Source organism: Thalassophryne amazonica, chromosome 8 (genome assembly GCF_902500255.1).
Source record: "Thalassophryne amazonica chromosome 8, fThaAma1.1, whole genome shotgun sequence".
Classification (NCBI taxonomy): Eukaryota; Metazoa; Chordata; class Actinopteri; order Batrachoidiformes; family Batrachoididae; genus Thalassophryne; species Thalassophryne amazonica.
In genome coordinates, this window is record NC_047110.1 from 80,006,522 (window position 1) to 80,031,002 (window position 24,481).

The 24,481-nt window shown below is 39.1% G+C and overlaps 1 protein-coding gene across 1 annotated transcript; it reads right to left on the reverse strand.

The window, feature by feature from the left end:
• Positions 1–1,111: 1,111 nt before the first annotated feature.
• Positions 1,112–23,680, reverse strand: rhcgb (Rh family, C glycoprotein b). The gene is given in 13 exon segments (XM_034176818.1): positions 1,112–1,808; positions 4,931–4,998; positions 6,527–6,600; positions 6,723–6,847; positions 6,966–7,102; positions 7,871–8,008; positions 8,130–8,296; positions 8,390–8,537; positions 11,005–11,034; positions 11,036–11,059; positions 11,061–11,157; positions 13,629–13,821; positions 23,354–23,680. Coding segments are annotated over 13 exon segments (1,458 nt in total). The 5' UTR covers positions 23,577–23,680; the 3' UTR covers positions 1,112–1,774.
• Between the last annotated feature and the right edge of the window lie 801 nt (positions 23,681–24,481).

Genomic DNA, 24,481 nt, shown 5'->3' on the forward strand with positions numbered 1-24,481 from the left:
CCTTTACTCAAACACGTCACTGATGACAAAAGAAAACAGCGCTAAGCCCGCCTTTGTCAGGATGCTGACTGGACCAGGAGGCGGATTCCTTGCCGCTACTTTTGTGTGGGAATCACCGGTGCTCCCAACATGAGTCTCTTTCTTCGGTGTAAATTGCAGCTATCATCTGAAAATGAGGCCCAGATGGGCTGTTTGTAGCACAGAAAGCAAATCTGCACTGTGAAAGCTGCCATCAAAACCCGACTCAGAAAATATTCTGTGGGAGTCAGGGTTTTGATGGTCCAGTCGTTTATCACGACAGGAAGCGATTCGGTGCGCCGGCCTGTTATTGACCTTGGTCTTTTCCTGCCCTTTGATGAGGTCAACATGATGAGGCTGGTGTCTTTCTTTGGACACCAAAGTGTCCCGGGAGAGCAGTAAGTGCGTGACCCTTCACCTCAGGCTGATCCCTCTGGAGATGGGGCTCTTCATGGGGCTATTAGCGGGTCTTTCTAATCTATTTTTCTCTGCAGCATATTGTTTTCCAGCATACAGAGAATCGTATATATATATATATAAAAAAACTCATGTACAATATTTATTGAATAAAAATGTCAACATGGCCAGTCTTTTTAAACTACATTCTCAAAATTACTATTTAAAGTTGTTTTTTTTTTGGGGGGGGGGGGGGGTGAGTAGAAAATAAATATACAAATCTATGATATTCACAATATCATAAATGTTAGATGTGGTCTAAAAAAGAATGAAAGAAAGAAACAAGTACAAAATTTGACATGTGATGACTGGCCATCCCTGCTTTTTTAAGCTTTTAAAAAATACTATGTACATGGTTGAACTGTGGGAGTGTGATCAGTTTTCTGTTATTTTTCTCTGCAACATAAAAAGATGTGAAGACATGACATAAAATAAATATTGGTGCGTGGCATTTAGGGATTTTAATGATGTCTTCAGACTTGACCTAAAAAAAAAAAAATTAACACAATGGAAATCAAGCGCCATCCATCATCTTTTTGAAATTTGTGTAATCAGTATACACACACATACGAACGGATGCACGCACACACATATTTAACTGGTGTTAATTAAGTACAAGTTAAAGAAAATACACCCCTTGCATAATTTTTGTTTTTATTTGCATTTCACATAGCGTCTCCCAAACCAATAACTTTGCATGGCTTTAAAATGACAACATACAGAAAAAAACACACACACACACATTTGAATTAATGCAATATTTCAATTACAGAATTATTTCAAATACATGGACAAGATTTTAAAATTTAAAACCTAAGATATGAAAGCAGGTGTTGAAAATCCTGAAAGTGAAAGTCAGAACAAGCACAAACAAATACTTTAATGCCAAACTCAGAACTTAAAACTACATTTTTTCTTAAGAGACTCAATTTGTGTCTGTCAAATTGAAGTTATAGATTATTGAAGCAATAATCTGCTTGCTGAATTTACTGAAGTGAGATAATTAACCCCAACTGTATGGACACAGCTGTTTATTGAAAATAAAATATCACATTTACCGATTTACACTGAAAAATAAATACACAGACAACCAACAGAAGAGAATGACGATGTCAGTTACTTACATTTTAAGCAGTAAAGTGTTCAGACTTCAATCAAGTTGTTGGCATATTTATTAAATGTACAAATAACTGGACTAGTGGAAGAGAACCATGAAAACAATATTTCCATCCATTAGTCATAGCCATTGCAGAAGACGTGGTCCATATGGTATTCTTGGTGTTCTCCACATAAAGAAGTATCATCTCTGTTCCACGCTGAAGTTGGACTCCGCTCTGCAAAAAATAAAATACATTCAAACACCGAAACCACTGCAGATTTTGAATGTTTGTTTTCCCCTTTCCTTTTCATAACAGGAACACAGAAAATATCATATAAACTGTCAAAAGAAATAAATAATAAAAATAAAAACTCTCGTTCCAACAAAAGTCAAATTTTACATTTTTGTTTCACATTTCAATAAATAATCAGTTATTAATCAATGATCAACTAGATGAGATCAACTAATCAATAATTATAAGCCTCATTTAAATAATAATAATAAATGTGGGTGTTTTTACATGACAACACAAAAACAGGTGATCGATAAGTAGTCAGTGATCAATAAATAATGAAATAAATAGGAAAACCCTGATTAAATTGCACATGCCTCCTAAATTATGAAACTGTGTATTTGTAAAGGTGAATGTGGTCATGCAAGTTATTTATATTTCTTCTTAGGCTTTGGAAAAGCCAAGCTATCTCCCTTTTTAAATGTAATGAGTGAAAACGAATGAACAAATGGGTTAATGAATGAGTCAACTCCCTTCAGTTTGCTAACATGATAACTATTAATATAGTTATCATCTTATAAGTCACCAAAGTAAAGAATAAAACATATGAGGACAAACTCTTTCACATCTGAACTTTGACGAACCAGGTCAATCGAAAAAGCAGCATTGTTTTGCTATGGAATATCCCATAGACGTGACTGCCCCCTACTGGATAGTTAGTGGATGCAGGGTTAATGACGATTAGAATCAGGCGTGATTATCAGTGTGAGTCAAATCTTTTCTGCACAGAAATGTACTAAATCAGAGAAATAAATTGTTACTTTCAGATTATTTCACAGCAATTACAAAACTCAAATAACAGTTACTTTACCACACAACCCTGAGGTAGGGATTTTCTTTTTGATTCTTGTCCAACCAGGGATGCCCAACGTAGGGCTTGCAAGCCATGTTTAGTCAGCACTCCTGTTATTTTGGTCCATAGTGACTAATGACAAATTCTCTGCAAATTAATCAATTACTGTTAAGAAAAAGAAACAGTGGAGTATTTATTAGTTTGAAGATGTATGTTAGACTCAGAATGTTATTTTTTAATTAAATATATTTAATTGGAAATGCGTGTATGTAATTGAATGTAATTCAGTTTGGGACTGCTGCCCTCCATTAATTTATGGCCTTTCAAAAGAAAGAATTTGAGCAACTTCTCTTTCAACATATGTGTGGTTGTAAGTACAACAATTTAACCTCAAATTAGCTTGATTGTCAATTTCTTGAATTTCCCAGGCCTAGGTTTTTGAAATAGCAAGTCCCTTCAGCTGCTCCCTTGTTTTTTTGTTTTTTTGTTTTTTTCCACTCAGGGACACCACAGCAGATCCAAGGTTGATCTGCATGTTGATTTGGCACAAATTTTACACCTGACACAACTCCAAATTAAATGGAGAAATGTGGCAGGGGTTTGAACCGGTAACTTTCCACACTGAAGCCAAAAGCACGAACCACTTGGTCACCACCCCCACCGAGATTTGTGAAATAGTGTATTCAGATTTTTAAATATAACGCACTGGTAAAATACCGGCAGTATGAGCATTGTCCTCTTCTTTATAATTTGCAGTTGTTTAATTATTAAGATTCTATTGTCTTACGTAAAATTTGTACATGTTCAATAAGACCCTCTATCAATCAAAATAATAAACGTTTACGTTTTAACAGCGTCTGCAGGGGTGTGTGCGTCTGCGTGTATATAAGCTTTTGACAAGAGCAGAAGATAGCTTTGAGTTAGCGGAATTTTGCATGCATGCTGATGTCCGCGAAACTTGTAAATCACTCCAGAGATGTTATTAGGTTATAAAACCAGCATTTTCAGTTTTAGAAGTGCTTATTTCTCACTAACGTTTACATAATATATGACAAAGAGGTTATATTTACACACAAACGAAAAGGAGTTTTACAGCTAGCTAGACCAGCTTGTGATGTCACTGCGCTAATGTTTGCAAAATGTCTGTGAAATAAGTTCAGAGGTGTTATTAGGTTCCAAAAACAGCATTTTCAGTTTTAGAAGTGTTTATTTCTTGCTAGCTTTTACATAATATATGAGAAAGGTTATATTTACACACAAATAAAATGGAGTTTTGCAGGTAGCTAGACCAGCCTGTGACGTCACCACGCTAACGTCCACAAAACGCCTTGTAAATAAGTTCAGAGGTGTTATTAGGTTCCAAAGAACAGTGTTTTCAGTTTTAGAAGTGTTCATTTCTCGTTAGCTTTTACATAATATATGAGAAACATGTATATAAACACACAAAATGAAACAGTTTTGGAGAGACCAGCCACTGACGTTATAGTAGCTCTGCTCTGATTGGCTGTCACCACACCACTCAAAAAAATGTAAAAAAAAAAAAGCAACAGATTGAAACAGAATGTGACATTTTAATGTCTTGAAATATCTCTTGAAATAGGTCAAGGTTAACCATCTTTGAGCCTTTGAGCTTGTCCAAAGTCTGTGTCCCAAGAATGTTCCCTGTGAATGTGAAGACTCTGGCAGTAATAGGACTGGACTCTCGTATGCTGAACACAGACGGATGGACGCAAAGCCTTCGCAATACCCGATGGCCATATTTGATGGCCTCAGGTAAAAATCAAAAGTGTAACATTATGGTTTGATAAATTCATACCCTTCTGTGGGCTTTGCTAAATTCTTCAAATGCCTTTTTGTTAGATAGCACTGAATATATTCTTCAATTTATTCTAATCTTTTAAAATCCCATAGAATTAACAACTTAAATAAATTCTGTTTTTATAATGTCATTGCTTCTGGTAAACACATCTATTGCACAACTCAAATGTCCCTTTTGGGGATTGGTGCAGACAGATGGAAAAACCCACATCAACAAACATTACAGGGTATGTCTCAGGGCTCAGGATGCGCATCGGCCATGACCCTGAGCAACAGGAAACACACGGGAAAGACAGCCTATTCTGTTGTGCATAACTCAATCCGACAAACGGCAGCAATGCAGTCACATGCGGTCGACACAGACTGTGCATCTGCTGCCACCAAGAGGGCAGCGAACACACCACCCTTCATCACCGTGAAGGCACACAACTGCATCATGTGTTCGGACACCTACACATCTTTGTGCACCATGTGGTTGTTGTACTGCAGGATTGGCGGGATGCTCTCCTCGTCCTCAGGCAGCTGGAAACAGTCAGAATTGAAATGCTGTGACTCAGATTTTATAAAACACCAAAACAGTGTACAGCCAACAAACACTGTATGCATGATTTGTTTTTTTGTTTGTTTGTTTGTTTGTTTTTTGAATGTCAGGAAATGGAAAGAGTGAATGTTTTAAGTGTAAACACAGGTAGGTAGGTCATTCAGTAAAAATACAACGTGGGTGTTTGTCAATCTTGTGTCAGGTCGTGCAGAACATTAGAAAATACAAATAATAATAGCATAAAAAATTATATTCAGCAAATTATGATGTGTTTTTTACATGCAGATGAGCAGAAATGTCCAGTGGCGGCTCCAATTTTTATTTTTTTTATTCTTGGTGGGGGCTAGATAGAGAATTGATTATTTAGTAACGTGGCAACAAAATTTGTAAAACATAAAATGTGCCAATATGCTTTTGAAAGAAAATGTGAAGTATCTACTTATACAATACACAACAGTCGCTCTTCTGACACTCATAAAAATGTGCGCAAAACCAGGCAAAACAGTTCAAAATAACACAGTAATCGACATGGGCTAGAAGCTGCTGTCCTGTAGGTGGCACTGTTCTCTTTTGTTCTTTCTGGATTGTCATTCTCCCATTTCGCAGTTTCACAAGGTTTGAGTGTCTGGACAGAGGTCTTTGATAAGGGGTGCAATCCATTTTTAATCATGCTAGCACGCCAAAGTAACTAGAACGCTGAAGACAAATAAATTCATCTTCACTATACAAGAAAACTTGCTCAGCTCAGGTGTTGCTCAGGTCAGGTCTCAAAGCATGTACTGGTGCTACATTACCCAGCCCCGTGTCACAGGTTTTTTTCATGCCCCTGTCACGAAAATTGTTCGATACTTGTGACACGGTTTTTATTGTGCTATTTATAATCCTAACCATAGCACAAGTGTCTACCTTGCCCTAACCATAACCCTCCCCATCACCCCACATTTCATGCAAATTTGTGCCCCTGTTATGAAAAGCGCCCCATTTTCATGCCCGTCACAAACCCATAGATTAATGTACTTTTCGTAATGCTGCCACAAACTGCCGTGAGACATGTAACACCCTGCGCCCTGATTGGCAACCTACTGCTCCATTCCCACCCCCTGAGAGTAGCCATCTATATTTCACAGCCATATGATACGTGGTCATCCCCTTTGCCTGTTGCAGTCGCTGGGGCCCTCAACAGTGAAGCGCCTGTGTGCTGGATCATGCTCAGGGAAGCGTCCCACATGGCCGTGGTGCCGTATAACTGACCTGACCTCACAATGCCAAAACACCATCTCCACCCACCTGAAGAGGTTCAGCACTGATACTGTAGATCTCTGCAGCTTTAAATGTCAGCAGCAGCAATTTGTCATGGGCAGTATTGAAGCTAGGGCACTATATGACTAGATCAGTTAAAGAATGGCAGTGGTGAGAAATTGAGGCTGAAAACATACGTAGGAAAGATACTAGTACCACTGATATTCCTTTTTTTTTTTCTTTAGAAAAAAATTCTCATATATCTCTTACCTCCCAGTAGGATTCATCGTCAAAGCAGTTGTCATCAGCGGGATCTCCCCAGATAGGTAATCTTAAAATACAACCTGTGTAAATTGCAAACAAGCTGTCTAGTATCATGTCCATATGAACACACCGATACTTTCATTTGGATGTGACAGAAGCACCTTTAACCAACCAGCAGTGGTTTTTCTCATATATTTCTTACCGACGATGATGCCTCCACCCACGGCGAAGCAGATAGCCACACATAAGCCTGCAGCCTGGTGCCCACCCTGCCGAGTGGGCACCATGTTTTTGAAAGCACCCACAAAGTCGAAGGTGTTAATCAGCCTTAATACAAATAAAGGTGAGAGCACAATATTGTTTGAGCGCAACACGTCACAAATGTGTTTCCTTACCTTAAATGTTTGCTAATCTACTTTTTCTTTCGTGAATAAGACGTGCTCACCCTTCACTCCCATAAACAGCCTCGGATGCAGCAGCAGCAGTAACGGCTCCCACAATTCCACCGACGACTCCTGGCATGCCGTGGAGGTTATGGATTCCACACGTGTCCTGGATCTTCAGGTGTTTCTCCATGAATGGCTAAGAGTCACATTGTTCAGAATTAACTGATCTTACTAAGCAGCAGTATTATGATCTTAGTTTATGCTGACTTGGTTGACCTCCATCCATCATCTGTCAGCTGTCCACATGGTCATGGCCCAGTCATGTCGCGTCACGCAGATATTTATGCGTCCTCGTTGTAACGACATACCGGTAATTAAAGTAAGAGAGCAGTGCAGTCTCATTTGAACAATGCGTGATATCGCGGGATTTGGCCACTTATGGGGAAAGCCATTCCGGTTGTGCAATATATACACAGCATAACTTCACATGGAAAAATGGTGTACTGTTTTGTTTTCGACTGTTAACACCGAATCAGTCATGAAAAGCGGTGGTTTTTTTCGGTTCCCAGTGGAGAAGGGAAGACAAAGCAAATGGGAGACGTTGTGTCGGTAAGTGTTAGCCTACACAGCTAACCAGAGTAGCTACGTTCTCTCGCCTGCAAAACTGCCTCGACATGTTTGTACTCTGGGTCACAAACAAACCGCAACACATGTCCACTTTCTACTGCATCGTCACATTTTCTTTGCATTTGCACTTTGTTTGTGTGTAATTTGCCCCAAAACTCAGAGAAAATGCTGTGTTTTTGTCCCCAGAAGTAGAGAAATGACATCATATGCGTCATATCTGACCCCTTTAGCGCCCGCCCTCAGAGACTGCACTGCCCAATTCACTTCCCCTGTCTGTTTCAGCTAAAAAAAGAAGCTTAGCATGCAGAACACAGAGGAAAAAGGAACAGTCCCTTACCGTGAGGTAGATATATCCCAGTGTGGAAATGATCCCACAGCAGAATCCTACAATCAGAGACCCGTAGGGCATCAGCATAAACTCTGCCGCCGTTCCCACGGCAACACCACCAGCAAGTGTGGCGTTCTGAATGTGAGCCTGGGAAACCAGCGAAGAAAATCACAGGACAGAAACCACGTGTGTCAGTGTGAGCGTTCACTCTGCATTAGATGCAACAGCCTCATAACCGTGACGAAAAACCAGCAGAAGTGAGCATTACCATCTCCAGTTTTCCATGTTTCTGGAAGAAGCTTGACATGGCCACGGCGGTGAGCACAGTGGCGGCCAAAGCCAGGTAGGTATTGATGGCCGCTCTGTGCTGCCCGTCTCCGTGATCACAGATGGCTGAATTGAAACTGGGCCAGAACATCCACAGAAAGAGGGTGCCTACACAGAACACAGAGAAGAATCAGCAGTGAACCTCCAGAGTACCTCAGAATTACTCCAAACTAATTACTCCTTAATGAAAGTCAGGCTCACCAATCATAGCAAACACATCTGAGTGGTAGACAGATCCCTGCAGACGGCTGCTTTGGTTCAGATTAGGCCGGTACAGCATCCAGGAAACGCTAAGACCATAATAAGCTCCAAATGTGTGGATCACCATGGAGCCTCCAGCGTCTCTTGCCTTCACAAAAGGGACATGAACACGGGGCCCAACAAACAAATAAATAAACAAATTTGTTGTTTCAGCAACCATACCAACCCATTTTTTTTCCCCAAATCCACCCCCCCACCAAATAAATAAATCGGGGTTCTAAAAATTTCACACAAAAAGTGTTTTGTGAGTTACATACACTGTGGGAGTGGAACCCTCTAATCATTTTTTTTCTGGTGTCATCTGTTTCAAATAAAGCAAAAATCAATGGATGGATACCTAAAAAAAAATAATAATAATTCTGGATTGCTGCCAGAATATAGCATTTAATAATATTTTTAAAATAAGTAATATTTTAAAAAATGGTGCCAAGTGGACTCTGAGGAAGATGTGACTCTCACATCGAAATGTTAGTCCCGTTGAACATTTTTTGCTTTCAGCACCTTATTAAATTTTCTGGCACTTATTCCTGTGTTGCACCAGTTATTTTTCTTTTTGGTGCCACGTTTATTTGTTCATCTTATTAGCTTGAGCTTGATACATAGTTATTAAAAAGTTACACATGCAATCACATGATTTCTATTTCATTTCTAATGTATTCATTCATTTTCTGCCACTTATCCAGGTCCGGATCGTGGTGGCAGTGGACCAAGCAGCTCATCCCACACTTCCCTACCCTCAGCCAAATTCTCTTCCTGGGGGATTCTGAAGTGTTGCCAAGTCAGCTGGGAGATATAATCCCTTCAACGTGTCTTGGGTCTACCTAGGGGCCTCTTCCCAATTGAACATACCTGAACCACATCCCTATGGAGATGACTAGGGGCCATTCTCACCAGATGCCTGAAATACTTCAACTGGCTCCTTTTCATGCGAAGGAGCAGTGACTTTACTCCAACTCCCTCTCTGACATTCAAGCTTCTCATCCTGTCCCTGAGTGTAAGCCCAGATAACCAACAAAGGACCCTTACTTCCACCACTTGTATCCACGACCTTGTTCTTTAAGTTATTCTCCAAAGTTCATGAACATAGCTGAGGATTGGAATGTAAATCAGATTGTAAATCAAAAGCCTCGCCTTCTGGCTCAGCTGTTTCTTCACCACAATGATTCAGTACAGCGTTAACAGGACCTCAGACAAATCATCAATCCATCTATTTATCTCAGGCTCCATCTTACCTTCACTCATCATGAACAAGACCCTGAGATAATTGAACTCCTCCACTTAAAAATTATGATAATTCCTTTATTTGTTGTTGTACATGCATACAATGAAATTTGTCTTCTGTATTTACTCCTCACTCTTCTTCAACCACTTACTCCAATGAAGGGTCACAGGGAGGCTGGAGCCTATCCCAGCAGTCATAGGGTGTGATGTGGGGTACACCCTGGACAGGACGCCCTCTGCATTTAACCCATCCTAATTACAGTTAGACACAATCCAACCACTAGGAACAGTGGGCACCCAGAGTCAGGTGCCTAGGGACCAGCTCCAGATGGAGAGACACTGCCTTGGTCAGGGGCAGAGAAAGGAGCAGACCATAAACAGACCCCACTTGGGGCAATAACTGTCTCCTGACCCACTGGGGACAATCCACATTTTTCTGACAGATTTGGAGGTGCTGATCCTCATCCCGTTTGCTTTACACTCAGCCTGAAACCTGTCCAGTGCACATCTGAGGTTACTGTCTGATGGAGCAAACAGAACCACATCATCTGCAAAGAGCAGACATGTAATTCTATGGTCGACAAACTGAACACCCTCCAATCCCTGACTGCACCTTAAAATTTTCACCAGCACTGGTCTGACATGATGACGACAATGCGGCCACAGCTCCCACTTTGGTTGTATGGAGACTGGATCAAGTGTTGCAGCAATCTCGGTACCCCATACTCTCAGTAATACCCCCCACAGGACACCTCGGGGGATCCAGTTGTGTGCCAAGTCGATAAAACACATTGACTGGTTTTGTTTCTGATCCTTTTTTTTTTTTTTTTTTTTTTTGCAAGTATATGTAGTCTTCTCGTGGTATCACATCATTTATTATGTATCAGAATAGCTAATACTAAGTGACACTCTTTAGTTTTAGGTTTTTGTTTGTTTTTTTTCATTTTCTAGTATCATAAATTTGAGTGGGCCAAAATTATTGTCTGCTGAGAACATGAAAAATTTGTCAATTTTCTTTTTCATTTTAACAGCTTAATTGAAACAGAGTATTAAATATTTATTGAAAAACTTTCCTTCATTTTGAAAGTGGGACAGAAATTGGAGGTCACAAATGAGTAATGGGAGACCGCCCTTAAACAGAAAGGAGCTGCTGGCCATGCCCTCTCCAGGCTGTGGACATGTTGGACAAATGTGACCACAGTCAGTGGGTAGTGGACAGAACCTAATGACTTCCATGAGTCCACAGCTGGATTATGGAAGATGGCAATCAATTGTAGAGTTGATTGCAACCAAAACATTTAAGGCAAATATATAAAGACTTTGTTCAAACTTACGTGTATGAGACTCAGGATAATATATCATTCATACAGCAAACAATGTCACCCCAAGAGAGAGTAAGAACCATCAGCTGGACTGGACTGACTTTACCCAGAACGGCCCCATAGGCAATTAAGCAGCCCGCCACACAGAAATCAGCATTGATCAGACTAAGAGGATGGAACAAAAACAATATTTAAAATACAAAATAGGGAAATATTTACAGTGCATTTACCATCTGTATTGGCAAAATATAAAATATTAGATTTATTTTGCCTTAAGGTATGCCTAAGAGCACCATAAAATATCCATTTAATTATTTGAAGAACTAATCTAAATGTACAGTCATGTTCTTCTCCTTGTTTCTGTCACACAAATCTATGATGTGTTGATACAGATGGGAACTTTGTTCCACTTCAGAGTTTCTGTTTACCTTCTAAACATTATGTAAACAGTTGCTATATCCATGAAGATGCCTACAGTTGTGGTTGACATTTTCTGGGCAGAATGATTGTACAACATAGACACAAAGTTCAAACCTATGCATATGTACTTACATATAACACACCTAATATTTGGCTAAACATTCCTTAGCAAGTTTAACTTTAACTAAATACCATCAACAAGCTTTTGGCATTTGTCAACTGTCATTTCAGTCTGTTGATTTCCTAGACAGGCAGACAGACAGACAGAGAAATACTTTATTCATCCCAAATGTAATTTTGCCTTTTAAGACAAGTTCAGGTGTTTTTTGATGTGGTTGAGGTTAGGACTTTGGGGAAGCCATACCAAAAGCTAAAGGTTGGCCGGCTTTAATGTGCATTTGGCCTCACATCGTGTTATATGAATGAATGTTTTAATGGTTTGAGGTTTGTTGAAGAATTCCAAGGTAGTTATTATTCCATCCACTTTGTTGAAAGCACCAGTTCCACTGGCAGCAAAAACAGCCTTAATAACCTGTACTTGTATACAGTTGGTTGACCTGATCATCTTGGAATCTGCACATGCTTAGAAATGCCTCCAACAGACATTCTTACCTTGTTTAAATCTACAGTCCTCTTTCTTAGGGCTGCACTGAACTCCTTGGACCGTCGCATTATACTATACGTATGTTAGCCATTCCAATACTGTCTCTCAGACAACACTGCATCAAGAACCGTCATTCATCAATAACTGATATAACCACATGGGCAAGGGATTACTTTGGGAAAGCTTTGTCAAAGCACTACAATATGGAGTTACATTCACTAATACCACTAAAACAAATTACTGTGCAAAAAAGAAACCTTATGTTAACCTTGTCCAGAAGTGGTGTTGACGTCTCTTGGCTCTGAGGCATCTGGGTTGGACCATCATACAGAGGAAACATACTTGTGCTCAGACAAATCATTATTCCAGATCTTTTTGGGAGAAATGGACAAAGGACCATCCAGACTGTTATCAGCAACAAGTCAAAACAATAAATAAATAAATAAATGAAATAGAGTCTGTCAGGGTATGGGGTTGTGTCAGTGCCCTTAGCAAATGCAGTTTACACTTCTGTGATGGCTACATTAATGCAGAAAGGTAGACTGAGATTTTAGAGTAACATATGCTGCCTCCAAGATGGCATCTTTTCCAGGGACGTCCATGCTTTATTCAACAAGACAATGCAAAACCACATTTTGCACACATGGCTGTGAAGGAAGAGGACATGTACTGGACTGGCCCACCTGCAGTCCTGACTTGTCCCCAATACAGAATGTGTGGCGAATTTTGAAACAAAATGCAACAATGATAACTTGTAATACTCTACACCTGATGATGTGTGTGCAGGCAGAATGGGACAAAAATAACACCTGGAACACTTCATTGCTGGTATCTTCAATGACAAAACATCTTTTAAGTGTTGTGAGAAGGAATGGAAACTGTACAGAATGGTAAATGCTTTAGCATCCCAACTGTTTTTGGAATGTGCTGCAGGCTTTGAATGCAGGAATGGATGGATTTTAAGAAATGAAATTAAATTGGAAAAAAAAAAACAAATAGACAAAAAATGTAAGAAATGTTTTTGGTTTATACTGTATGTGATGAAATATAAATCAATAATCACTGCCCCTTTTTTTCTTTTGCATTTTCGATATCCCAACATTTTCTGATTTGAGGCAGAGAGAAACTACTAGCTGTCGACAGTCACGGTCAATAAAAGGTTCTCGGCAAGCTGACATTTTGTTAGTTTTAGCATCACTGAATTCATAATATAAGTGGATGCGTGTATGTTTTTCACCCTGTATGTACCATTTGGAGGCTGTGTTGATTTCAGAAACCCCAAAATATATTAATTCTTGAGGGTTCTGGTCAAGATGTATGTGTATTATCATTCTGTCCCAGAAAGCTAGTTTAAAAAACTAACTAAAAACTAACACTGTTGACTCACTGCCTGTCAGACAAGTTTCTCCACTTCTGTCTATCTAAACTCAGACATTTTAAAGGAAGATTATGCAGGCAGAAATCATGTTTTTTTTTTTCGCTTCACTGTCATTGTCCTTATTTACAATAACACAGAATTTTGAGTTTGTGTGCACATCACTGAAATAACAAAGGGTGGTGGTGGGGGGGGGATTGGCTATGTTTTAACATATGAATAAAACTAAACAATTACTTTTCAACTCCAATTTTGATCTTTCCATCAGTGTAGTCCAGTGAGTGGAACCAGCCTTGCATTAACAGCGCCCACTGGATACCAAAAGCAGCAATGAGGAAGTTAAAACCCACAGCGCCAAAACTATACCGCTTGAGGAAGGTCATCAGGAACCCAAAACCCACAAAAATCATCACATGAACATCCTGAAAACCTACAGAGAAAAGACAGACAGAGGAGATTGTTGGAAATGGGACAATGTCTCTCAAAAGTAAAATAAACTGAAAGATTTTATTTTATTATTTTGTATTTGTGTGTGTGTTTGTGTGTGTGTGTGTGTGTGTGTGCGCATGTGTGCAGGTGGTCATGGGAAGGGGGGGGGTCATTGCTATAATTCAAGACAGTTAAATTAGAAATGTCAGTGGTATGAGTATGAATAAACTAGATTATGACAACTATGCTGCAAATATTTGTAGTGTGGCACCACTGAACAGTTTTACACATTTGATTAAACACACAAATAAATAATCAAACAAGCAAACTGATAAATGTGGCTGTAACATCTTCAAACAGGATGCAATTGTGCAAAAACACACTGAGCTACTAATTTGATAAGTGCCAACTCATATTGGATTACAAAGACTTACACAATACACCTTAAAATAAAATAAAATCTTTAAATAATTTGGTTAGGAAGATGGAGAAACAGAAATGGAGTTTGGCCGTCTTTAGAGAGAGAGAGTGGGGTCAACTCAAAACATAGTGCCATTTTGGTTCCAACTGCACTGAACTACTGAATGAACCTTTAATGCTTTCAACATTTTAAAAAAATCATTTAACCACATACAGCAACACATCCAGGTACAGGTGCCATCAAAATAAATATAAAAATAGTTAAGCTATCAAATTTACATAAATTTACCATTTTTGATGATTTATTTAATTAATTTAAAGCCTGATTTACACTTCTGCAGCTCTGTAACTCTGTGTCATGCAGTTCTCCATCTCTGGATTATGCTTTATTCTGAACTAATTTGACCCTCAACAAGCTTTTCTTTCTACAGTCATCACCTCCAAGTCAAAGGTAATCTCAACAATTTCCTCTTTTACTGACTTCGTGTTGTAAATGTGCGGGCTTTTCTGATCCATTTTAATCAGCGTGCGCACTGCAAAAACAATTATAATATGATGGCAGACGAAGGAGTAAAAGCAGAAAAGTCTTTTGCGTCTGATTTAACAGGTGCACATCCAGGCTGAGGGTCCAAGTCTGAGCATGGTGTGAAAAAAAGAAACGGTCGGACTTTTAATCACAGAAATGACTCCGGTCCCACTTTCCTCAAATCGGTGAGTGTCAGAGCTGAACTTTAATTTGTACCTCTCTGCTACTGTGCACGTCCAGACTGCTCTGGGTTTTTAATGGAAATACATTGCGATCATACGGGACATTTTATCTGATGTGAGCGAAAATCCGTTGTACAAAATCCGCTATATATGGTATTCATTAGATGGAAAACAATTCAAAAACTGTGGAACTTTTTTTGTCCGGTGACTGTGAATATCCGGTTTACATGATGACGGTTTAGGTGAGTTTTACTGAACAATAAATTTACCTCTCAAAGCTTTGACGATGATGTCGGCTTCCATCCCACACGACTGACTTTATTTTCCCAAATTTTTCTTCTGTTCAGATCGGAAGGGAATCTGTACATCTTGAAGCCCTTGCTGTGTTTATTTGTGCCTCCAAATGCACAACAACCCGGCATTTTCAGCAAATAAAGATATAAAATAGCTGGATTTACATGCAGACAGACTAACAGCAAACACTATTATGAGTCACGTGAACAATTTTTTTTTTCCAACTCGTCATGTTGCCAGTGTGTCAGTCTAGGCACACTAGCCGCCTTGCTAGCGTAGCTGTTACCTTATCAGGAAATATGCTATCTAGCGCAGCTTTTACCCAATATTCAATCAATCAATCAATTTTTTTTTATATAGCGCCAAATCACAACAAACAGTTGCCCCAAGGCGCTTTATATTGTAAGGCAAGGCCATACAATAATTATGTAAAACCCCAACGGTCAAAACGACCCCCTGTGAGCAAGCACTTGGCTACAGTGGGAAGGAAAAACTCCCTTTTAACAGGAAGAAACCTCCAGCAGAACCAGGCTCAGCGAGGGGCAGTCTTCTGCTGGGACTGGTTGGGGCTGAGGGAGAGAACCAGGAAAAAGACATGCTGTGGAGGGGAGCAGAGATCGATCACTAATGATTAAATGCAGAGTGGTGCATACAGAGCCAAAAAGAGAAAGAAACAGTGCATCATGGGAACCCCCCAGCAGTCTACGTCTATAGCAGCATAACTAAGGGATGGTTCAGGGTCACCCGATCCAGCCCTAACTATAAGCTTTAGCAAAAAGGAAAGTTTTAAGCCTAATCTTAAAAGTAGAGAGGGTGTCTGTCTCCCTGATCTGAATTGGGAACTGGTTCCACAGGAGAGGAGCCTGAAAGCTGAAGGCTCTGCCTCCCAATCTACTCTTACAAACCCTAGGAACTACAAGTAAGCCTGCAGTCTGAGAGCGAAGCGCTCTATTGGGGTGATATGGTACTACGAGGTCCCTAAGATAAGATGGGACCTGATTATTCAAAACCTTATAAGTAAGAAGAAGAATTTTAAATTCTATTCTAGAATTAAACAGGAAGCCAATGAAGAGAGGCCAATATGGGTGAGATATGCTCTCTCCTTCTAGTCCCCGTCAGTACTCTAGCTGCAGCATTTTGAATTAACTGAAGGCTTTTTAGGGAACTTTTAGGACAACCTGATAATAATGAATTACAATAGTCCAGCCTAGAGGAAATAAATGCATGAATTAGTTTTTCAGCATCACTCTGAGACAAGACCTTTCTGATTTAGAGATATTGCGTAAATGCAAAAAAGCAGTCCTACATATTTGTTTAATATGCGCTTTGAATGACATATCCTGATCAAAATGACTCCAAGATTTCTCACAGTATTACTAGAGGCCAGGGCAATGCCATCCAGAGTAAGGATCTGGTTAGACACCATGTTTCTAAGTTTTGTGGGGCCAAGTACAATAACTTCAGTTTTATCTGAGTTTAAAAGCAGGAAATTAGAGGTCATCCATGTCTTTATGTCTGTAAGACAATCCTGCAGTTTAGCTAATTGGTGTGTGTCCTCTGGCTTCATGGATAGATAAAGCTGGGTATCATCTGCGTAACAATGGAAAATTTAAGCAATACCGTCTAATAATACTACCTAAGGGAAGCATGTATAAAGTGAATAAAATTGGTCCTAGCACAGAACCTTGTGGAACTCCATAATTAACCCTAGTCTGTGAAGAAGATTCCCCATGTACATGAACAAATTGTAATCTATTAGACAAATATGATTCAAACCACCGCAGCACAGTGCCTTTAATACCTATGGCATGCTCTAATCTCTGTAATAAAATTTTATGGTCAACAGTATCAAAAGCAGCACTGAGGTCTAACAGAACAAGCACAGAGATGAGTCCACTGTCCGAGGCCATAAGAAGATCATTTGTAACCTTCACTAATGCTGTTTCTGTACTATGATGAATTCTAAAACCTGACCTGAAACTCTTCAAATAGACCATTCCTCTGCAGATGATCAGTTAGCTGTTTTACAACTACCCTTTCAAGAATTTTTGAGAGAAAAGGAAGGTTGGAGATTGGCCTATAATTAGCTAAGATAGCTGGGTCAAGTGATGGCTTTTTAAGTAATGGTTTAATACTGCCACCTTAAAAGCCTGTGGTACATAGCCAACTAACAAAGATAGATTGATCATATTTAAGATCGAAGCATTAAATAATGGTAGGGCTTTCCTTGAGCAGCCTGGTAGGAATGGGGTCTAATAAACATGTTGATGGTTTGGATGAAGTAACTAATGAAAATAACTCAGACAGAACAATCGGAGGAGAATGAGTCTAACCAAATACCGGCATCACTGAAGCAGCCAAGATAACGATACGTCTTTGGGTGGTTATGAGTAATTTTTTTCTCTAATAGTTAAAATTTTGTTAGCAAAGAAAGTCATGAAGTCATTACTAGTTAAAGTTAATGGAATACTCAGCTCAATAGAGCTCTGACTCTTTGTCAGCCTGGCTACAGTGCTGAAAAGAAACCTGGGGTTGTTCTTATTTTCTTCAATTAGTGATGAGTAGAACGATGTCCTAGCTTTACGGAGGGCTTTTTTATAGAGCAACAGACTCTTTTTTTCCAGGCTAAGTGAAGATCTTCTAAATTAGTGAGACGCCATTTTCCTCTCCAACTACGGGTTATCTGCTTTAAAGCTACGAGGTTTGTGAGTTATACCGAGGAGTCAGGCACTTCTGATTTAAAGCTCTCTTTTTCAGAGGAGCTACAGCATCCAAAGTTGTCTTCAATGAGGATGTAAAACTATTGACGAGATACTCTATCTCACTTACAGAGTTTAGGTAGCTACTCTGCACTGTGTTGGTATATGGCAATTAGAGAACATAAAGAAGGAATCATATCCTTAAACCTAGTTACAGCGCTTTCTGAAAGACTTCTAGTGTAATGAAACTTATTCCCCACTGCTGGGTAGTCCATCAGAGTAAATGTAAATGTTATTAAGAAATGATCAGACAGCAGGGAGTTTTCAGGGAATACTGTTAAGTCTTCTATTCCATACCATAAGTCAGAACAAGATCTAAGATATGATTAAAGTGGTGGGTGGACTCATTTACATTTTGAGCAAAGCCAATAGAGTCTAATAATAGATTAAATGCAGTGTTGAGGCTGTCATTCTCAGCATCTGTGTGGATGTTAAAATCGCCCACTATAATTATCTTATCTGAGCTAAGCACTAAGTCAGACAAAAAGGTCTGAAAATTCACAGAGAAACTCACAGTAACGACCAGGTGGACGATAGATAATAACAAATAAAACTGTTTTTTGGGACTTCCAATTTGGATGGACAAGACTAAGAGTCAAGTTTTCAAATGAATTAAAGCTCTGTCTGGGTTTCTGATTAATTAATAAGCTGGAATGGAAGATTGCTGCTAATCCTCCGCCCCGGCCCGTGCTACGAGCATTCTGACAGTTAGTGTGACTCGGGGGTGTTGACTCATTTAAACTAACATATTCATCCTGCTGTAACCAGGTTTCTGTAAGGCAGAATAAATCAATATGTTGATCAATTATTATATCATTTACCAACAGGGACTTAGAAGAGAGAGACCTAATGTTTAATAGACCACATTTAACTGTTTTAGTCTGTGGTGCAGTTGAAGGTGCTATATTATTTTTTCTTTTTGAATTTTTATGCTTAAATAGATTTTTGCTGGTTATTGGTGGTCTGGGAGCAGGCACCGTCTCTACGGGGATGGGGTAATGAGGGGATGGCAGGGGGAGAGAAGCTGCAGAGAGGTGTGTAAGACTACAACTCTGCTTCCTGGTCCCAACCCTGGATAGTCACAGTTTGGAGGATTTAAGAAAATTGGCCAGATTTCTAGAAATGAGAGCTGTTCCATCCAAAGTGGGATGGATGCCGTCTCTCCTAACAAGACCAGGTTTTCCCCAGAAGCTTTGCCAATTATCTATGAAGCGACAGCCAGCAATTCAAGGAGAACATGCGGCTAAACATGTCACTCCCGGTCCGGTTGGGGAGGGGCCCAGAGAAAACTACAGAGTCCGACATTGTTTTTGCAAAGTTACACACCGATTTAATGTTAATTTTAGTGACCTCCGATTGGCGTAACCGGGTGTCATTACTGCCGACGTGAATTACAATCTTACCAAATTTACGCTTAGCCTTAGCCAGCAGTTTCAAATTTCCTTCAATGTCGCCTGCTCTGGCCCCCGGAAGACAATTGACTATGGTTGCTGGTGTCGCTAACTTCACATTTCTCAAAACAGAGTCGCCAATAACCAGAGTTTGATCCTCGGCGGGTGTGTCGCCGAGTGGGGAAAAACGGTTAGAGATGTGAACGGGTTGGCGGTGTACACGGGGCTTCTGTTTAGAACTACGCTTCCTCCTCACAGTCACCCAGTCGGCCTGCTTTCCCGGCTGCTCGGGATCTGCCAGAGGGAAACTAACGGCGGCTAAGCTACCTTGGTCCGCACCGACTACAGGGGCCTGGCTAGCTGTAGAATTTTCCACGGTGCGGAGCCGAGTCTCCAATTCGCCCAGCCTGGCCTCCAAAGCTACGAATAAGCTACACTTATTACAAGTACCATTACTGCTAAAGGAGGCCGAAGAATAACTAAACATTTCACACCCAGAGCAGAAAAGTGCGGGAGAGACAGGAGAAGCCGCCATGCTAAACCGGCTAAGAGCTAGTAGCTACGCTAAGCTAGCGGATTCCTAAAAACACGCAAAATGAATAATGTGTAAATAATTTAGAGGTGATTCAGTAGAGTGAGTGCTTTAGTTAAGGCACGTGAAGATTACACTGTGAAACAAATCGTAATCTAGATAACTAGATCAATCTAACTGCGCAGATTAAACAGATACAGAAAAACACCGCTGTGCTCCGGAACAGGAAGTGATACAATACCGCAGTGAGAGTCAACCACCAGTAGAGGCCAGTAGACCACAAGAAGAATATTGACATAAGTATTATGCAAGATAGCGCAGCTCTTGCACAATAATAACAGAAAAAGTCACACTGGCTAATAAAGCTCTCACACAATAGTAATTTAAGATTATGTTAGCTAGCGCAGCTGTTAATCAAGTCAAGTCAGGGAGTATGCGCTGGTGCTGCAGTTTGCTGCATCCACAGCTCCACAGAACCGTCTTGGGTACTGGATGGCAATTACCCAGGCAGACATCTAGTCCATTTCCACATTTGTAAAATAACAAGGCCAGGTGAAACGTGGGTGGTCCCTTGGCCTTCTTCAGCGACTTGGGTCTTCAACACTCAGGCACCTGTGTACTGGATTATGCACCAAGAAACGGGCCACATGGTCAAAATGTTGTAGCTGACGCTGGAAGTGATACTCCTCATTCTAGTCTTTCTTAGTATCTCTCTTAATATCCATTCATTTGATACAAAATCATTTCAGCGGTACCCAAGGATCCTTTGAAGACACCTAATACCAAAGACATCCGGACATTGCCTTAGGTCACTAGTTAGCTATAACCCAATAATAAGTTAAAATTAGATGTATTTTATTATATTTTTTTTACTACCTACTTACAACTGATTATTAACAGCAGCCATCTGCTCTTAGAACATATTATCTTTTTTGGAGGGCAAAATTTTGCCAGTTACAGTTCTGGTCAGTATTGACTGCACTTCTGACAGTTTATGTCAAATTATTGAACAACAACAAGAAGAAAATGCAGTGAAGATAGAATGAAGTAAAAAATATAAACTACAGTATGACACAATTTTATTTATTCATTTTGTAATTTTTGATACCCTTTGTTAAATTGACAGTAACTTACTTTTACAGCCAGTTTTCTTGAGACAAGTCAGAGAATGAACACAAGAACATTTCAAAGTTACTAAATATGTCTTAGAGTACATTTTCCTCAGTCATTAATAAATAGAAAGAGTGTGGTACTATATTGATAAATATGATTAAAGTAGGCAGCTCTCACAAACTGTGTGACCATTATAGAACAAGAATAGTGAGGGAAGACACCCATGACACCTGTGAAGAAGACTTAAGCTTCTGTAGCTGTGACTGGAGAAACCGGGCATCATGCAACATTTATCTGCTTTATCACCAGTCACAGCTTCATTTATAACTGTCAAAATTTAAATATCCCGATAACCCAAAGTTGGGTCAATTGGCATTTATATCCGAACATATGTTAAAATCTATCTTTAAAAATGATTATTCACAATAATGGTGACTGGGGACATACTGTATGTGTAAGGATGTTGGGCATTTCCCCTCTTAGAAGAGCAGGTATTAGTGGTACAACTGTTAAATGAAAAGGTAAATATTACACACATGCTATTGCCAAAAGAAACAGCAAACTGTGAAACGATTTCTATTGTGTTCATTTTATTGTTAAGACAGAAATCAGAAGGGGGTCATACATTCTAACACCCCCCCGCCCCCCCAAAAAAGAAAGACACTTGTAATTTCTACATTATAGCATAACCTCTCACTGAAAATGTAGGAATCTGAATTAAGTAAAAACTTTTTAATGAATACGGAATTCACAAGGGTTACCTTTGTGTAAACAGATGTGTCAGATGAGATTCAGCATGTTGACAAGTGTACTATCATAACAAATTGTCAGCATATGGTGACATGAGGGCATACGGGATGAATATGAGGAACCCATGTGAAAACAGCTCAAGGACAAAATATATTTACTGTCACTTTCTAATTAAACATGGGCGGTTATGATGACTTTGAGATACTCAGACACTATCCTGTATAACAAACATCTTTAATGAATCGACACATGTTCAAAACATGTGCTTATTTTATTGACATGTTTTGTGTCCACCGTTTTGTCTATATGCACTTTGGCTGATGTCCTCTTGGAAAAAACAGACTCAAACTTAAATCGGCTTTTGATTGTTTTTGCCATTTTTGTTTGCTTTCTTTGTATACTGCATTCAGGTCAGCAGAGCTAAAATGATTCCCAACACATTCCAATTCCAAATAGAGTTACAAACACTCATTGGCAGGAAAGTTGAAAGTAAGTAAGCGAACTTACTTACAAATGTAAATTTACATTTGTTTATTACTGTTAATATTGTGTTGTTAATATTGTGTTCAATAAATGTAGCTGATATTAGCAATAAGGTACATGTATAGTTATTTTAAAATATCATTAATAACACAAAGTACATTTGAGATCAACACTTCTCCTTGAACTTTACTCATATACATTAACTGCACAAAACAACTTAACAGTTATGAATTTTTGTAAAGTCCACATACTTCTGTACACAGTAATTCCTCAAAAAGAAAATCTGATTGGTGTAAATTCAAATTTGCATTGACCGCAGAGCAAGATGTTTTTTTTTGCCAGATAATATCTGTGACAGAGAACAACTGGTGTGCACCAGGGTATCATTTACAACACAACACTGAGCCTTGCTGACACACAATAGGGGACAAAAGGTTAAACATTAGATTCCCTTATAAATCATCATCTCCTTCAATATACTAAAACCACAAAGGCTTTAAAAAGTGTCAGACTGTCAACAAATGAAATTGTAAAACCTTTCTAGAGACAATGAATTGTCTCAGGTCATTTGTGGTCTGATATTCCACCATATATCAGAAAGTCTTACCATTAGACTTTTTTGCAGCTATACAGTTCAACCATACCCAAAACATACTGTAGGTAGTGTTTACATACATGGGAAATGCTGGAAAAATGCTGAACAAAGTGAAGAAGTGCTTTTCCTCATCCAAAGAAAGAAGGGATGGTATGCCAGGTATTGTTAAACTGGGGGAGAAAACAATACCCTGAGGAGAAACTAGACCTCGGGGAAATATGCACCTGTGTGTGGCAGATCCTTGTTAGCAATGTAGTATTAATATGGGCAAATCAGCACATTTGAGATATACTTGTCAATTTAGGAACTTAAGTAGACAATAATGAATTTATGACCAAATACTCCTAAATTATAAAGCAAAATCAAATATACACACAGACACCCACATTATTTTTGAATTATAAAGTAAAAAAATCATCTAAATTTAAATGTCTGGAAAATAACAGAATGTAAGAGATGATAAGAAAAAATCAAGTGTCACAACTTACTTGGATATCTGAAGTAAAAATCATTCTCAATGTCACTTGATATGTTGTGAGATTTTCTAACCACTATCCAGTGTGTATTCGATTCTTCGTTATAACGAATAAAAATCCCAAATAAGATAATCATGGCCATTTGCCACACGAAACACACTGCCGGAAGACTAAAACGAACATTAGTATTTTTTGTACGGTCACAAAATTGCCTGAAGCTTTGAACGCAGCCCATTGTAGATTCTAGTTCCTTTATGGCCTTTTAAGATGTGAACCCTGATAAATAGTAAAACAAGCTATCGTCTGCAAAACTGATATTCTATAAGTTCTCTGAGCATCTGAAAGTGAGGCTGACTGAAGAGGAGTTTAAATACATGGACACGCCTCCTCCTCTCTGACGCTCTCTATCTGGGAGAAGAAAAATATTTGAATAAATAGACTTAAATATATTGTTGAATACCTTGAGCAGGACTATAAGATGTTCATATTGAAATTGAAGTTGTGGAAAGATATTGATATATTATGAATAAAAAACACATTTTCAATATGGAATTTTAATATCAAAATACAAGGACTCTCTTTCTTCCAAACATTTGAACAGTAGTGTGCTTGTAAAAGCTGTAGTCATGCACATCCTCTACAATAAGGAGGAATATGTAATTTTTTCTTTTGTCTAAAGGTGTATGTTCTTATCTCCTGTGTGTGCACGGCTGATGATCATGTGATGCACTAACTGTAAATAATGTGCATCTCTGCTGCTGGGCCCCGAGAGGCATGGGAAAGCTACGCAAGTGGTTTGACTCATGCAACCAATTACAGTGGTCAAGGTAAAAACAAAGTTCAAGTTTTGCTTCAAGTCTAGTTTTGCACCGTTGTATCGAAATTAAGATTCTCTTTACTCTTATGTAACTGACTAGTGCGTTGCCCATGGGGATCTACAGGCTCTAGATTGGGTAGTGTTTAGAAAATAGGTAGCTGACATTTTTCAACGGTGGTAATAATAATGCAAAGTTTCTATGATGATTACCTGAAAGTGCAGGAAATTAAAATATGTTTTGCAAATAATTGGATTTAATATTTGGGACATTAAGTTGATGTCATGTTTTACAACTGGCAAGGTTGAGATATTTCCTTTGTTCC